General features: G+C 37.8%; 1 protein-coding gene across 2 annotated transcripts in view; it reads right to left on the bottom strand.

Moving 5' to 3' along the window:
- Nucleotides 1-470: 470 nt before the first annotated feature.
- Nucleotides 471-17583, bottom strand: part of LIN28B (lin-28 homolog B) — a 79925-nt gene continuing 62812 nt past the window's right edge. For both annotated transcript variants that reach the window (XM_069974780.1, XM_069974779.1), the window contains exon 4: nucleotides 471-951. In XM_069974780.1, coding sequence (XP_069830881.1) covers nucleotides 582-951 — 370 coding nt within the window. In that variant the 3' untranslated portion in view covers nucleotides 471-581. The remainder of the gene's footprint in view (nucleotides 952-17583) is intronic.

Below are 17583 nucleotides of genomic sequence, written 5' to 3'. Positions count from 1 at the left end.
CATTTCAGTATGCATACATCTTACATAGCTGACAATATTGCTTTGATGAAGTCACACTCTCCTTTCTGGGATGTATTAATACTACAGGTGTCGGATCACAACCCATCTACACCATAATAACAAAAAAAAAAAAAACACTAAACACTCACCACAAATGTGATGGTGCAGAAAAATAAAATAAATAGCAGGAGTGTTTAAAAGGAAATGGTAAAAATCGGAACAATGAATATTGCTTCATACGGTGATGAATGTTAGGAATGCAAACTGTTGCGAATATATATACATGTCCATATATACTCCATTCTGAAATTACAGCTGTGTTTACTAAAGGGCATGATGTACACACACATTCATACACACTCACACACACAAAATGAGGTATAACGCGTAACACCCTGCATGGTCAGTTTGCTTGGAGTGATTTGTCCTTTAGCAGATTATTTTTTTATCTTTAAATTCACAGTTCCTCGACAGTAGTTAAAATTCCAGGTCAGTTGCGAATAATGAAATGACTTCCCCTGTACTTATATGAGGTAGAACTTCCCAGAAAAGGCAAGTTTAAGGGAGACGCAGAGACAAAGCTAAATTTTTTTTCTTTTTTGAACAGAAGGCCCCTTTCTGCTTTGTTCTTCAGGCGACGTAGATATCTTACTTAAGGAAGCTTCTTGCGGTGACCTGCTTGAATGTTCTGAGTGCTCTGATCTTCCCTCCTGAGAATATGATGGAGATGAATAGCCAAAGGCCCCTCCCCCTTCCCGTTGAAAAGCAGAGGTGGAGGGCTGCTGTTCTGCTTCATATCTTCCCTGAGAGGCTGCTGGATGTTGTGGAACCATCTTGTGGGGGCAGTTAGCTACCATGTGCATTATGCTTTGACAGTAATGGCACTTTTTTGGCTGAGGAGGTAGATTACATTCTTTAGCATGATGGTCAAGGCCACCACAGTTGTAGCATCTGTAAAGCAAAAAAGAAACTATATCAGTCTAGGGTATTGGTTCAGTACCTAGATTCATGCATGTTCTCGACAAAGTTCTAGATGAGCAAATTTGCAGTATTAATGGAGTAAAGCGCTTTGTTAGCTTGGCAGTCTGCTTGTCAGCCGGCTGCCTTTGAACTCGGTGCCGCTCCACAAATGCCGGGAAAAGCTGGACCTAGTCCTGAGAAACTTCTCCTGGAGTGGATCCAGCTTTTCCATGCTCCAGGAGAGGAGATAAGCCAACTGCCGAGCTAAGGAAGTGCTTTGCTTTGTTAATACTGTAAATTCTCTACTCTAGAATACAAAATTTTTTCAGGTATAAGGCAACGTTCCCACTGAGGAAAGGTAGCGGAATTCCGCGACGGAATTGTCCACCGCGGAATGCCGTTAGCCTCCCGCTCATAATGGGAGTCTATGGGAGGCGCGCGCTCCTGCTCTGTACGCGCTGAAGAATGAACATGTTCATTCTTCAGCGCGGACAGGGCAGGAGCGCGCCTCCCATAGACTCCCATTATGAGCGGGAGGCTAACGGCATTCCGCGGCGGACAATTCCGTTGCGGAATTCCGCTACCTTTCCTCAGTGGGAACGGGGCCTAATAGGAACAATAATGTCATTCCCAAAACACCAATATAACCATATCATCTCTACTGACAGTACCACCATACACATTATCATGGGCTGCCTAACATTATTCCCATACCTCATCTACATTCAATATTCTCATCCTTTTATATGGTAATAAATCTTTAGTAATAAAGTATTGTAATCTAACAATTCACTGATCATTTATATGAAAAAGATTCACACAGAACGCCTACCCATATTGTTTGCATACTAATATCTTTTGGAACAGTTAGCTACCGTGTGCATTATGCTTTTCAACGAAAAATTATAAATTTGTTAACATGATAGATTGATAAGTCATTAAATAGAGTGTTTCTATCTAAAAACAAACAAACAGCATATCACTGGAATAGGCTATGTTCACACAATGTCAAAAATATTGAAAAGGTGGCCAGTTTTGCCATTTAAAATAAAGTCCGTTTTTGCCGTGATTTAACTGACTGCAATGGCAATGCATTGAACACAATGGAAAGACAGACGTCCAATGCACACAATGCATTGACTAACGGACGTTTTTACCGTGGATGTCAAAATAATGAAAATGATCATTATTTTCGGACGTCTTTTGCAAACAGTGGACGTTTTTTATTAGTTGTTCACACACAGTTTTTCTTTTGTCATAGTTCTTTCTCCGTTTTTACTATTAAATTCAAATACCACAGATTTCATGAGAATAAAGAGGATGTAGCAGGCGCCCCCATTAACATCTGGAACCCCCACAATGATAACATGATTGCATGTCGCTAAACCCTAACTTTATGGGATCTAAATACTCCATTAAATGGAAACTCCTCAATGTACTTTCCAATGGCTCACATCACAACATAATTTTTTTTTTATTACTACATTAACACATGAATTTATAAGATTTATTTATTTTTACCAACAAAAACAGGTGTTATAATTTTGAAAGCCAAAAAAAAAAAAAATCTCTTTAATAGTGCTTCTTTTTTTCCTCATGAGCACCAATGGTAACCTGAATTCCACAAGGTGGCGACATACTCATTTAAATATTCTAGCCATATTTTTAGTAACGCGGTATTTAGAATACCTATGTCCGAGCATCACGTTCTAATAGTGCATTTTTTTCTAGCCTAAAAGAAAGTGGCAATGCAGATTCCTGTGGATATAGTGAACGTTATACGCTGTGCACTGTACAGTAAACAGTCACTTATGTAAATAAAATGGAGTTAAACTAAAAAATCAAGTAAAAAAAATAGTCCTGAAGACTGATTGAAAAAATTAACAATATATTCTTATTATGCGAAATTATGTTTTCATAAAGTCAACTATATTGGATAGTTTAAAATGAATAAATAAATAATGTACATACATGGTAGACTTGTGTAATACTAACAAAAAAATAAATAAAATAAAGCTAGCTAAATAAAGTTAGTTAAATCTAGATAGCCTTTTTACAGCTTTGAATGGGAATGGGTGAACAAAACATTTTTTTTTCAATATCATATTCATCTAAATTACAAAAAACACAAGAAAAAACAACAGAAAAATAATTAGACGCAAATACCCTTATTAAGTCCGATATATGTGTTATTAATGTTGCCTGTTTACACTGTGTATTTCTATGAACATGGAAATTTATGCTAAAGGTATTCACAAACACCTCACCGTCCATGAGAAAAGGGGTTAAAGGGTTTCAGAAGTAGTGCCGCCTGCAGTCATGGACAAATCAATTTAATCAGTCACTATGGTATGCACTGTGTTATCCGATTCAGTGAACCATTTCACGTCACCAATTGACCAAAAAAAGAAAAAAAAAAAAACCTGCGGTGCATCTACCTACTTGCAATCAACGAATGCAAAATGTATTGCTTGCAAGTGAATTATGACAGAGGCGTTGCAGTTGGGGCATCAAGATTTCATAGCACGAACTGATTATTACACACACACAAAAAAAATCTAATTGCTACACAATGTCTTCTTCCGGATTCCTAACCCCCATCACATTTGCTTCCCTGCTGAGGCAATGCCTTAGATGCTATCTGCTCCTGTTTATGAGTGTCGGCCAAGGGGGGATGGGAGGCATTTATTCTATCCTTTTGAGTATGTATTCACTTTGTGTCAATCATTCAGCGACACAAATCATGCCAGTCCACAGTTTTGCTTTGATTTTTTTTTACTAAAGGTTTGCAGCAAAACATGGAAACCCTTCTTACGAGGAATTTCTTAAAATACCTATCATTGTCTACAAATTTAACATAACCTGAATTTTACTCTACAACTTGGTTAGGTGTAAGGTGCACAAAAGGAAAATGGGGGAAGGAAAAAAAAAAAGTCATTGATAAAATGCTGTCAAGTGACACTGCTGCAGAACCTATTAATGATGGCTTATGTAGCACCCATACAGAGCAACTTCTCTTCAGCTGCTTCTAGGGCCTTCAAGTAGCACAGCTGCCAGTTGGAAAATATAATTGGTCATGGCAATCAATCTTTTTTTCCAAGGCGCGTGCAAATCTGATAAAACAGCAAAGAAATATTTATATCAAACCCCAGGGCACGAAGGCCAAATGTACTGGAGGTAAATGATGACAAGACATACAAAATAAGTGTGGTCAAGTATCTTTAGCTACAAGGTGACACACACAAAAACCAGGAGGGCCAATTATGGGGAGGGAGAAATCGTCTGAAGAGGTAAAAGGGTTAATAAGAAAATGGCACAGATATTGCATAAAACAATGTATTTTCTTGGTTCATGCTTATTCAGTTTAATATAATCTTAGATAAAATTATGGGATATGGTATATAAAGAGTAGAAGGGAATGCTCAGCAACTAATGTTTCCAATGAAGTCCTAGTCTCATACCTGGGAACTACCAAGCAACAGATGAGTATACACATACAGATCTTTAATTTTCTAAATACTGGAGTAGGAAGAGTAAAAAATTTCAAAATAATTCCAGAAAAACACACACAAAAAAAAAAACAGTATCAAAACAGATCAGGTTTAGTTTAGGACAAGCCATTCCAGAAAATGAATGCCTTAGACTGCTTTGTGTGACTGAAGTGGCAGAGATGTTATTTTATTGTGTGTATATTTTACGTTGCTTCCGGAATATAAACCATAAAGCAGAATGGTCTCTTATGTAAATATGGCCAAAAACGACAACTATATCCTATATTTTAGAGCCATTTCAAAGCCATTTCAAAGGTTCAATTTAAAGGGAGAGAAAAAGAAGAAAGCGGGCACCGGCGCCTCGTGTGATACCTCAATACACCAAGGATAAGGATTATGTGAGAAGGTGCTCACCTGGATGCCACTTGGGCTTTGTGCATATCACCCCTCAACAGGGTACAACTCCAAATCCAGGGTCTTGTTAGGTGACAGTCCACTGTATAGGGGCCTACTACCTCTAGGGACTGCTAAGCTGACTGTACCAAAAACACAGGATACTCCCAAAATAATGGGGCCCGTGGAGAGAATAAGTGAATAAAGTAAAAAGGAATTGAGGTACTCACGGTCAGCGCTGTCCACATAGAGAAGTGGCTGAAAGCTTAAATAAATGAATTTAATATAGTGAAAAATATATTTAATATAGCACAAATATGATGCGTTTCGAAGACATACGTCCTCTTCATCAGATAAAACATGCACTTTGTTTTATCTGATGAAGAGGACGTATGTCTTCGAAACGCGTCATATTTGTGCTATATTAAATATATTTTTCACTATATTAAATTCATTTATTTAAGCTTTCGGCCACTTCTCTATGTGGACAGCGCTGACCGTGAGTACCTTACATCCTATTTATTTTATTCACTTAAAGGTTCAATTTAGGTGTCAGTGTTACCATCAATCTACTTTGGAGTTTGGAGCAATGCTAAATATGTGTCAAACCATAGAGGTAATTCTTTAACTTCATTGTTTTATGCTGCGTTTACACGGAACGAATTTGAACGATAATCGTACATGTAAATGCAGCGAATGATCGAATGACGTACGATAAATCGTTCATTTTGATCTTTGAACATGTACTTAAATCGTCGTTCGCAAAAAATTCACAGATCGTTCCGTGTAAACAGTCTTTCACCGATTTTACCTATGTGCGAGATAGGCTTAATCAATCGCAAAACAAATTTTCCGTACGATATATCGTTCCATCTAAACGCTGATCGTTATAAAAAAAACACGCTACTTCAAAATCGTTAATCAGGCGATCAGGCGAATTATCGTTCCGTGTAAACGCAGCATTAGAGATCTGCAGTATGAAGTTAGGGACACAATCTCATTCCATTACCACCAAATATACTAAGTATTACAAACTGCATAGCTAAAACAGTACTTTGATCCAAAATTCTAACATGTACGGCTATGGTCACACACACTGCAAAATGAACGTAAAATACAGTCATATTTTCAAAATAATAATGTTCTCTATTGGAGACAATAGGAAATTGTCCAGAAGTGCACACACCTGCTATTGCAAAATACAGTCTTTTTTTCATCTGCTCACACAACAGATTGCAAATCCAATGTAAAACGAGATGGATAATTCAAACACTTCTGCCTTATACACATCCATACTTTACATATACTGGTTTTCTAACTTTAGATTGATGTCAAAACAATACAATACAATCTCATCTCAGGATGGTCAACGAGACGGGGGGATGTCATAATAAATCTTGTGCAAAGATTTCAGCCCAAATAACACTTGCACCTCTGAATGTTTCGGTCTTCTTATTCTGCATTACATTCTGCAGCTGTTTGTGCCCCATAGCTGCCCTTTCTTCTGCAACTGACAGGATGTAGCAAACATAAGCAACTATGATCAGGGGAGTGGGTAGCTACGCATATTCATATTGGATATCACAATATTCATCTTATTGACTGTATTCTTTCAGTGGAACACAACAGCCCAGATTTACTAAGACTAGTGCTGAGCGAACTTGCTGCACAATGTTTGCCAGGACTCCCTAACCCGAACACTTGGCATCTGACTCCTGGTGGCTGGAGAGCGCCGCCCAACCTGAATAGTTCATCAAGTTCACTCAACACTTATGTTGTGTTTAGACAGTGATTTATCTGACAGATTTGTGAAGCCAAAGCCAGGAACAGACCATAAACAGAGAACAGGTCATAAAGGAAAGACTGAGATATATCTTCTTTTAAAATCCACTCCTGGTTTTGGCTTCAAAAATCTGTCAGATAAATCTCTCTGTGTAAACACCCCATAAGACTAGTTCTTAAACAGTGTAAACTAATGCTGCGTTGACACGAAACGATTATCGTGCGAATTCGCACGATAAGGAACAAATTCTAACTATAACCGTACGCATATAGTCGTTCGCAAAAAATTTGCATATCGTTCCGTGTAAACGGTTGTTCACTGATTTTTCCTATGTGCGAGATAGGCTTAAACGATCGCAAAACGAATTTTCCTTACGATATATCGTACCGTCTAAACGCTGATCGTTATGAAAAAAAAATTGTTACTCCGACATTGTTAATCGTACGATCGGGCGAATTATTGTTTCATGTAAACGCAGCATAAGACTTGACATTCTAGGAATGTTGCAGATTTATTAAAGTGTATCATACTGCCCGATAAGTCTGTCCTATTCTGGACTGTCCAGTCTACGTTAAGATTAACTATTAGTTGGCTGAAACTGTGCCAGCGTTCTGATGCATGGTTCCGCAACTTAAGCCACCTAGGTCACATCCCTTTTGTCAGATGCTGGGGACAAGCATCTAAAACTCACAGCAGATGTGATACAAGTAAGGGTATGTACACACTAAGGAATAGGCAAGAAATAGGCGAGAAATTGAAGCAGAATCCGCATTTAATTTCATCTTGAAATTCCTCCCATAAAATATGTACAGAGCAATGTCCAATTGTGTTTAATGGAATTTCCGCTCTGTTGTTCGCACTGAAGAATTTCCGAGCAGAATTTTCTGTTACTGATCCCCTTTCCGCCCAAAGAATTGACATGTCAATTATTTGGGCAGATTATTCTAGAGGAATCCTATAGAAGTCAATGGGAGCTTAAATTCCGCTTGTATTCCACTTGAATTCCGCTCAAATTCTGCTCCTTTTCAGCCACAGCTGAATAGCTGAGGAATTTCAAGCAGAAAACTTTCCTCTTCAATTCCTCGCTGAATACTCGCCGAATCCTCAATGTGAACATACCCTCATGGTGTAAGCAAGACAGAATTTAGCGCAGGTCTAGGAGTACATGGCTTTGAACTAAGTAGTAAGCTAGAATATTTTTAAATACTAACAAAACCATTTTAAATAACCATCCTTTAATGGTCCACAATAATAAAGATCCTTTTCCTCCCCTCCCTTTACAGTAAACTCTTTTGAAAAGTAAAATAATTTTTTTGTTACATTGAAAATTATACAATTCAGAGAATTTAGAATTTATCTTATTCCTACTACGCTTGCAAATGGTGGGAGAAAAAATACATTCCCCTAACAATAAACTTAAAAAAAAAAAAACTAAACAAGAAACTTCTAGTAATTGCAATTCATCCAGGAAAAAAATAAGCTCTTATACAGCTGCTTAAATAGAAAAATGCTTAACAGCTGGTCCATTCACACAGGAGACTGATCAGGCAGTCTAAGGCTGCGTTTACATGGAACGATTATCGTGCGTGTAAACGCAGTGAACGATCAAACGACGAGCGAGAAATCGTTCATTTTGATCTTTCAACAAGTTCTCAAATCGTCGTTGATCTTTTGCAAAAAATTTGCAGATCGTTCCGTGAGAACAGTCGTTTGCCGATTTAACCAACGTGTAAGATAGGCTTTAAGCGATCGCAAAACGAATTTCCGTACAATATATCATACCGTCTAAACGCTGATCGTTATGAAAAAAAAAAAGACTGACATCGTTAATCGTACGATCGAGCGAATTATCGTTCCGTGTAAACGTAGCATTACAGTAGGAACGTTCTTTGCTGCCCACAACAACCAATCACAGCTCAGCTTTTACATTAACGGGGCTCACAAATATTTGAAAGCCGAGCTGTGATTGGTTGACATGGGCACCACTACTGTATGCCATCAGTGACATATATCCTTATATGCTAAACCTTGTATAGTGTTCAGCTAACCTTTTCTCAGGACGAACCTAACAATTTAATCTTAAAAGCAGAAGTTGTGTAGACAATTTTATCCCAACAAATAGACCTGGGGGTAATGCATGTAAAATTGTATAGTAAGAGTCAAAGTGAACAAAAAAAAATAAAAATCTAGTGAATGAAGTGAATATTTATGGGTAGCAAACACCACAACATGTTTAAGGCTTTTAGGCAATGGAATCCAACACTTAATTATTTGTATTATTAGATCAGTTAAGTATTAGGTGGGACCCTTACGCTAAAGCATTCAAAGCCCAAACGTTTTCGAGAACATGCAATAACATGATTGCACCAAAAGTGCACATTAAATGAAAGTAGCAGGAAGCAAAGAGGAGCTCTAAGAAGTAACATTCCTGAGGGGGAGGGAAGGGGGAAGGGGAAATGTCTTTCCAGTGTCACTGTTAATTTACTGCTAAGGAATATGAGTAATTTGCTTTGTAACTTCTTTTGTTTATTTTGATCCAAGCCTCCAAACTACAGTTGTCAGAGAACCCTATTTCAGTCTACAAGTCCAAGCAACGTCCATGGCCATCGTTAATGTTCAGATCTGAAATATGACATCATGGGAATTCCTGTCTACAGATACACAGAGCTGGATGTACTGTAACTAAACCCGCCCAGACTAAAAGATATATGAATACAATGCCAATTAGGATTATTTCGTTTCCACAGAAAAAGTCATGTACATAGTAAACATTACTGAGTATCTGCCATACTGCGTAAGGGTGCGTTCACACGTACAGGATCCGCAGCAGATTTGATGGTGCAGATTTGATGCCGGGTTCAGTTATTTAGGTAAAATCTGCTGCGGATCCGCACCATCAAACCTGCTGCGATACGGTACGTGTGAAGCTACCCTTAAGGCAGGTATTGTAAGTATGGCATGTTGGATCAGTGTCTGTACAGCCACATACAGCACTGGGAACACTACAGTTTTCCATTGTAACTGTTGCTGCTCTCAAAATGTACAACTATACAGACTTTCAAAATGTATTTTCTGTCCCAAGGAAACAAAGCAGAAAAGTAGACACTGATAAATAATAATAATAATAATAATAAATAATAATAATAAAACACATATGGGTCTTATGACCAGGGTATCTGTAGGCAAGGCATACAGACTGAGTGTTGGTTAAACTATCCAACTTCAATATTCTTCTATTGGGGCAATGAGGTTTTGGGGCTTTTTTTTACGCCTCAAGCAACGCTAATTATTAGCTTTATTCTTTAGGCTTATACATTTCTAGAAATACCATATATATATATATATATATATATATATATATATATATATATATATATATATATAATATATATATTTTTATATATATATATATATATATATATATATATTTTTTATTTTTTTTTTTTTATTTATTTATTTATTTTTTTTCTCTGTGTACACACATAAAAAAAACCTCAGTACCCTCGGTTGAGCACAGGAAAACTAATAAGCCATTCTGCTGGTGGATCTGGGGCTTTTGCTAGTCTACTTTGGACTCTGTGATCGCATTGTGTTGTAGCCCCGCATGTCCAACTCCTAATACCTTTTACATAGCAGGAATCTGCCAATGGCCGATCTGTGTAAAAGGGTCAGCGACCGGCCTAACCAACCAGAAATCTCTAGTTTGTTGACGTACTGCATCTTTTGTACAGGTATTAAAATCATTGCTAGTTTGTCACTTTTTAAAATGTATAGGAATCATTTATCTATAAAACAGTATAAAAGTCACTATGCAAGCTTCAAAAGTAATTTTTTTAATGGTATTTAGCAAGGTTTACCCCTAACATTATGAAGATGCCTGGTTATTTGAACAATTAAAGAAAAAAACCTGAAGAATCTAGAAAGGCTGCATAAGGTCATGCTTGGTGGCATCTTAAACTGAAGTGAGAGGGGGAAGGGCAGAAAGAATTCAAGTCAATTTTAGCTGCTGCTACTACTATATTCTTCTAGGCAAACCTCTGCTTCCCTCTAAAACCATACAATATAAATGACAAATTTAGACAAATTACTCCAATTCTGATTGTTACACCCTTATTTCTTATTTGTATGCATCATTCTGTGAGTTCTCAAACTAGCAATAATACATTAAAAAAAAAAAAGCTCACAATCTAACCCTGTTCCTGTTCAGTCTGCCTTAGGGTACAAACACACATGGCTTATACGCTGCGTATTTACTGCTGCGATACGCAGCAGATTAGATCTAAATAACTGAACACAGTATCAAATCTGTTGCGTATCTGCTGTGTGTGTTTGTACCCTAAAGCTGCAGAAAAACAAACAAACAAACAAAACAAAACTTTAAAAGTTAGGGAAATAGTATAGAAACACAGGGATGACATGTGTTTACTGTGCTCCTTAAGAATTCAAATGAAATCCACCTATTAAAAAATAATAAATAAATAAATATATATATATATATATATATATATATATATATATATATATATATATATAAATAATAATATATATATAGAGAGAGAGAGAGAGAGAGAGAGAGAGAGAGAAAAGCACAAAGCACTTATAAAGTGTGTAATTTAGCTTGGTCTCGGGTGAAGTGGGTTTATTTCTCTACACTCTCTAAAACCCCTTTCCCATGCCCTCATATTACTTTCAATTATGTAATTGTTAACAATCAAATTTTCCTGAAATACATGTTAGTTTCTGAATCGCACACAAAGCACAAAGATGGTGGCCACTTATTAATGGATGCTGTTAAATGGCCTATGGCCTTATTCACACGTTCCGTAATTTACGGATCCGTATTTCCGTATCCGAGTTAGTGCACATTGAAGTCTATTGGGCTATTCACACGATCAGTAGCAGAAATGGATGAAAATCAATTCGTAAAAAAAAAAAGGATATGTCCTAGTGCGGACCCGGTGCGGACCCATTTTTTTTGCGGATCCTCTCATTGAAATCAATTGGTTACGGATTGTTTACGGATTGTAACATGTTGGCATCCGTATTTCCGCAAAAAATACGGATGAAGTGCATTGAAAAGCATGAGTAGTAAAAAAATGGAATTACGGAAATACGGATGGAATACAAATGGAATACGGATGTCCAATCCGCAATTTCTCACGGGTTGTTTCAGGACCAGAAAAAATTACTGAAGGTGTGCATAAGGCCTAAGTCCTGTTGTAAGTGCTCTACTTATATTCATGCAGAAAAGTTGCAGCAGCCGATACTGAAGAGTGCGACTGTGTGTTTTTCAAACTGCAGTCAAACATGTGCACTGCAACTCTGATTGGCTATGTTCACACAACTTTTTTTCAGCTCCGTTTAAAATGAAGTCCGTTATTTTGAGTCAAACAACGGACGTCATTTAGCTGTCTGGCCTTCCCTTAGTGCAATGACGGCTGTTGGTACATTATTCTAGTTTGGTTACTAATTGGCCTTTGGATGCGGCTTAATTGAAAAGTCCATTGAATTTAATAGTAAAAACAAAGAAAGAACGGTGACAAAAGAAAAACTGTGTGTGAACAACTAATAAAAAACGTCCGCTGTTTGCAAAAGACGTCCAAAAATAATGAGCATGTTTATTATTTTGCCATCCGCGGTAAAAACGTCTGTTATTCAATACATTGTGTGGATTGGACGTCCATCTTCCCATTGACTTCAATGCATTGCCATTACAGTCAGTTAAATCGCGCCAAAAACTGATGTTTTTTTTAAATATCAAAATTGGACACCTTTTCTTTCATTTTGACGCTGTGTGAACATAGCCTATCACTGAAATGAATGGAGCAGAGTTGTAATACCTTCTGTGCACTCTTTCTACAGGCAACTACAGTTGTCACCAGTTATAGAGATACTTATAGAGATAAATTTTTTCTTTCAAAATCAGGTGGTGTCAGAAAGTTATATAGTCTATTTAAAAATTTCAAGTCTTCCAGTACTTATCAGCTGCTGCGTGTCTGACAGGAAGTGGTGTATTCGTTCTAGTCTGACACAGTACTCTTTGCTGTCAACTCTGTCTGTGTCAGGAACTGTAGAGAGCAGTAGTAAATTCCCATAGAAAACTTAGCTTGCTCTGGACAGTTCCTGATACACACAGAGGTGGCAGCAGAGAGCACTGTGACAGACTGGAAAGAATACACCACTTCCTGCAGGACACACAGCAGCTGATAAGTACTAGAAGACTTGAGATTTTTAAATAGAAGTCATTTACAATCTATATTCATACAGAATGAAATAGAATCCATTTCCAGTCTAGAAATATAGGGTAATGCTACCTTAAAAGCAAAGGCAGCAGATAAAGTGGAGCTCACAGAAAGGTAATAGCTAATATTATTCACATATATGGAAGTAAAGGTTTCTGTATAGTCTCATAATTATAGAAATACGAAATAAAAGTTGTTGGAAAAAATATTTTGAGGACTGCCAGTCAAAGAAAAACATCATAGTCTCTAGTATCTGAAATCCCCAACATGTGACATGCTGCAGCGTAACCAAATCCACCGAATTCACAACCCTGGCAAAAATTATGGAATCACCACACTTAGAAGGATGTTTACCCAATATTTATGACTTCATACCAAGTGCGCATACCACAGATATGACATAAAACAACTGATAGTGGAACATTAGTCTTCATTGTTCTCTATGGAGAGGGGAGGGGTGGAGGGAGATGAGGCACCAAAACAGGACAACAAAGAGTCAATTTACAGCTACATCAGCGGGCTATCTCCTCTCAAATCAGCACTGTCCTCTCTGACCTCTGAATACCGGCTTTCACACAGGTCCCGCTGTGTGATCCTTTGTTCTCTGCTAGTGACTAATCTCCCTCCTTCTTCCTCCTCCCCCCTCCCCTCTCCATAGAACAGACAGGGCCCGACTGATGTAAAAGAGTTGAAATTTCCTGATAATGAGCAGTGAATGAGAAAGAGAGAGGGGGGTGGGGGGGGGGGGCTAGGGAAAGTCTTTTTGAATGTAGATAATGGCATATTTGCCTAATAAACCCAATTACAAAGTTTCTTAAAATAGCCAACATCCATACATAGAAAAATTTTTCATTCAAAAAGAATTCATTTTTCAGGATAAGAATTCATCTCGCTACAAAAGCAAAGAGTGTTGACAATTTTCTTGAACAGTAAATGCTTATCAAGTTGATGACACAGTAGGAAACAGTGCTGACCTCAGTATGACGGAAATTTATGGTGGATATTAAAAAATCGGACACATTTAGACCAAGCTTAGGTCATATCTGTCATCTATGAATCTGCTAAGAAGTTTGAAAAAGCTATTAAAAGGTTATTATAGGCTACAAAACTTGCACAGAACTGTCCCCTTTTGAGCTTAGCTTTCTGCTGCACTGGCTTTAGGACACAAATGGAAATATATTTTAAGGGTGCGGTCACACGTACAGGATCCGCAGCAGATTTGTGGCGCAGATTGCTGGGTTCAGTCATTTAGTTAAATTGATATCTGCAGCATCAAATCTGCTACGGATCCTGTATATGTGAATTCAGCCTTAGTTTTCGCATTGACATTGATCAGTAATGACTGATGAGACCCAGGGTCGCCATGTTCTTGACAGCATGACCCCAATAGAAAGACACTAAGAACCATTCTTTTTAATGAGGGGTACACTCAATCTTTTTATTTTCAAATGCACATAAAATAACCATTGTGAACGCAGCTTCTCTGCAGAATTAGGAGTCACCATAGTTACAGATGTGTAACCAAGCAGAGCCCTTTTTTGGTTTAGCAAAAAGAAGGTGCAAAGATAATGTATAACCACAAGACTACAGCAGCAGACTGCTCCAATTTCTCTTTACACCACTCAGCCCATCATATGTCTCCTATGTAACTTCTTACCTTGGTTTCTCTACCACATCACTGTATTCACACAAGCTCTCTATAAGGGCCTGTTCACACTATGGAATTGGCATCAAAAATTCCATGCAGAATTTCCGTGCGCAGACTCGTAAATTCTTTGAGTGGAGAGAAGCAGAGAGCAAAGGCGCGCAAGCCTTCCCATTCAAACAGATGGCGGGCAGGATTCAGCACCGGGTCTGCGCACTGGAGTTCCACACGGAATTTCGGCACCGATTCTGTAGTATGAATGGGCCCTAAAGGAGAAATGTTTTTGTGTATTTTAAAACAAAAAAGTACCACTTTTTTGTATACAGTCTAATGTAGGAGGGAAACAGACTGCCCTAGATGCAAAGTTTCCCCCTCTTCCTTAAAGGGATTTTCCAGGCATATTTTTGTTGATGCCTATTTTAGGTTAGGCCATCAATTTCTAATTAGCAGTGTACCAACATCCAGCACCCATGCTGCCCAGCTGTTCGGTGAAGCTGTGGCTCTGGCACGCACACACACACACACACACACACACACACACACACACTAAACTTGTTAAAGCAGTTGGCTTTATTCATTGTGTAGTGGTGGCACCAGGTTAATGCTGCACAGCTCCCACTGCAGTGAATGGGTGCTACATCACCACTACACACTGAAGGGAGCCAGCTGCTGTTCACAGTGTATATGCTAGAGCTGCCACTTTGCTGAACAGCTGACCTGCGGGGGGGGGGGGGGGTGTTGGGTGACTGCATCCTGCCAATCAGAAATTGATGAACTGATTAATGTAAAAGCAAAGAAGGTTGGTTCACAAACCGCATTTATCATCTGCAGCATAGGTGATAAATGTATAACTGATGAAGGTCCCTAATGGTCAAGAGAACAGCTGTGGCAGAGTGCCCCTTGTGAACAGAATGGTACTGTGTATGTATGACTGTTGCTCTATTCACTGCTATGGGTCAAAGACAACCCTCGGCTTTGGTGTGAGACTCAGTACCAAAGGCTTGGTTAGTTCTTTTCACTTTTAGGGTAGCTTCAGACGCACCATATCGCAGTGGATTTTCGCAGCAAATCTGCAGCAGATTTGACTAAATGAATGAACACAGCATTAAATCCGCAATGTCATATCTGCTGTGGATCCGCAGCAGTTTTGATGGTGCAGACTTGATGCTGTGTTCATTCACTTAGTCAAATCTGCTGCGGATTTGCTGCGAAAATCCACTGCGATATGGTACGTGTGAAGCTACCCTCATAGAGAAAGAGAGAAGAGCAAAGCAACCATAGAGTGGGCCTGATGGAAAGTTTTTGTGGGTTTTAGAACAAATAATTTCTTCCTTCACAATTAGGGTGGGATTCCACGGAACGATTATCATTCGAAAAATCGTTAACTCATTTGGATTTGAATGATAATCGTTTAGTGTAATAGCAGACAATTAAACGAGAAATCGTTGGTCATTTAATAGAATTTGGACCTATTTTTATCGTTGATCATTTGCAAATCGTTCGCATGTAATAAGACGTTGTTCGGTCGTTCGCAGTAGTGGCGACCGCAGTAGCGATGACAGGATGAATGCAATAATGATCATAAGTAGCTTTTCTTGTTCCGTGTAATTGGGGGAACGATTTCCAGTCGTTCGCCATATCGGTCATTTGAGCTCGTTTATCATCGAAAAATCACTTTGTGTAATAGTACCCTTATACTACATATTATAGGCCAACACTTTTCATTGCATGTCTGACTGGTATTATTTTTCTTTTCAAACAAATGTACCACCATTGACACCTTTTGCATGTTTTGTATGTGGCAACCAAAATCTTTCTGCTGAATAAGCAAATGATATAGTTCTAGACTACCAAGTATTTAAAGGGATTTTCTTAATATAAAATTTCTAGGTTTTCCCCCCAAAATTTCTAGGATAGTTTTTAAAAAAACATATTTTAACAATTTTCATATAACACCACATAGTTAACAATGTAACAATTCTCTATTTTAAAACTTCCATTTTTCAATTGAGAAAAAAACTGAAAAAGAAGACATATCTCTACATAAGCATGCATTACTACGGCTAATCTAGTCACAAAAATAAAAACAAAACAAAAAAAAAAAACACATTTCACAGCAAAAAAAGGTAACCATTAATGTTCACACTCTAAAATGGCTGCAGATAGCAAAGTTTCTTGTATTAACATACATCTCTTTCTAAAAGAGTTAGCCACCTTGAAGCTAACAAAAAATAAACTTTATTAAGCTCCAACATAAGCGTCACAACAAGCACATTTTTGGACTTTGATGTTTGCACCCTAAATATGCAAGCAAATTCTTCCATTTCACTTCCCACTCTAGTCTTTAAACTGCCTTAATCTCCTGCCCTCGGATGTTGACTTTATAAGAACAAAGGTCAGGGGTTATAAAGAGACAGGCCTCAAAAGACTGAGACCATCAACTTCTGCCTGAAAGGATTCTTCATCATGAAAAATAGCATTTATTTACAAATGCTAAATTCTAAGTCAAGGGAGAAATCACTTCTAATATTTGATGTTTTAAGGGAAAAAAAAGTAACCTGTATTTAAATTTAATTAAATTCTGGCCATTTTTTATTTAATTTCAAAGTGGCATCATTGATTAAGGGAAAAAAAAACCAACAGAATCAATAGGAAACTGCAAAACTGTTCAGTATACAGAATTACCCACAGTAAGGTGATACAAAAGGGAATTTGGCATCAGAAGATGATCGATTGTGTAAATCCAGCTGATATCGTAAACCTTTTTTTTTTTTATTTAATTTTTGGTGTTATCACCGGTATTAGACAATATTAATCCCTGTGGGATGACCTCTCCAAAGGTCATAGCATATGCTCAGTAATATTTCACATTCACCTTAAGGGGATAGACTCTGTTGTCTATGTCCATGAGTCTTGCCTTACAGCATCTCTCTAAATGCTGTTAAAAACAGCTCAGGTAAGATGGCAGCCTCCATAACAATGTGCAAAAGGTATAAAAATGTTTATATATGAAAAGGGTAAAAAACAGACTGACAAAGGAAAAAATATGAGACTCTTCCAGGTATAATA

Source organism: Dendropsophus ebraccatus, chromosome 6 (assembly GCF_027789765.1).
Source record: "Dendropsophus ebraccatus isolate aDenEbr1 chromosome 6, aDenEbr1.pat, whole genome shotgun sequence".
NCBI lineage: Eukaryota > Metazoa > Chordata > Amphibia > Anura > Hylidae > Dendropsophus > Dendropsophus ebraccatus.
The sequence above is the reverse complement of the archived record's forward strand: the minus strand, read 5'-3'. Positions and strand labels throughout refer to the sequence as shown.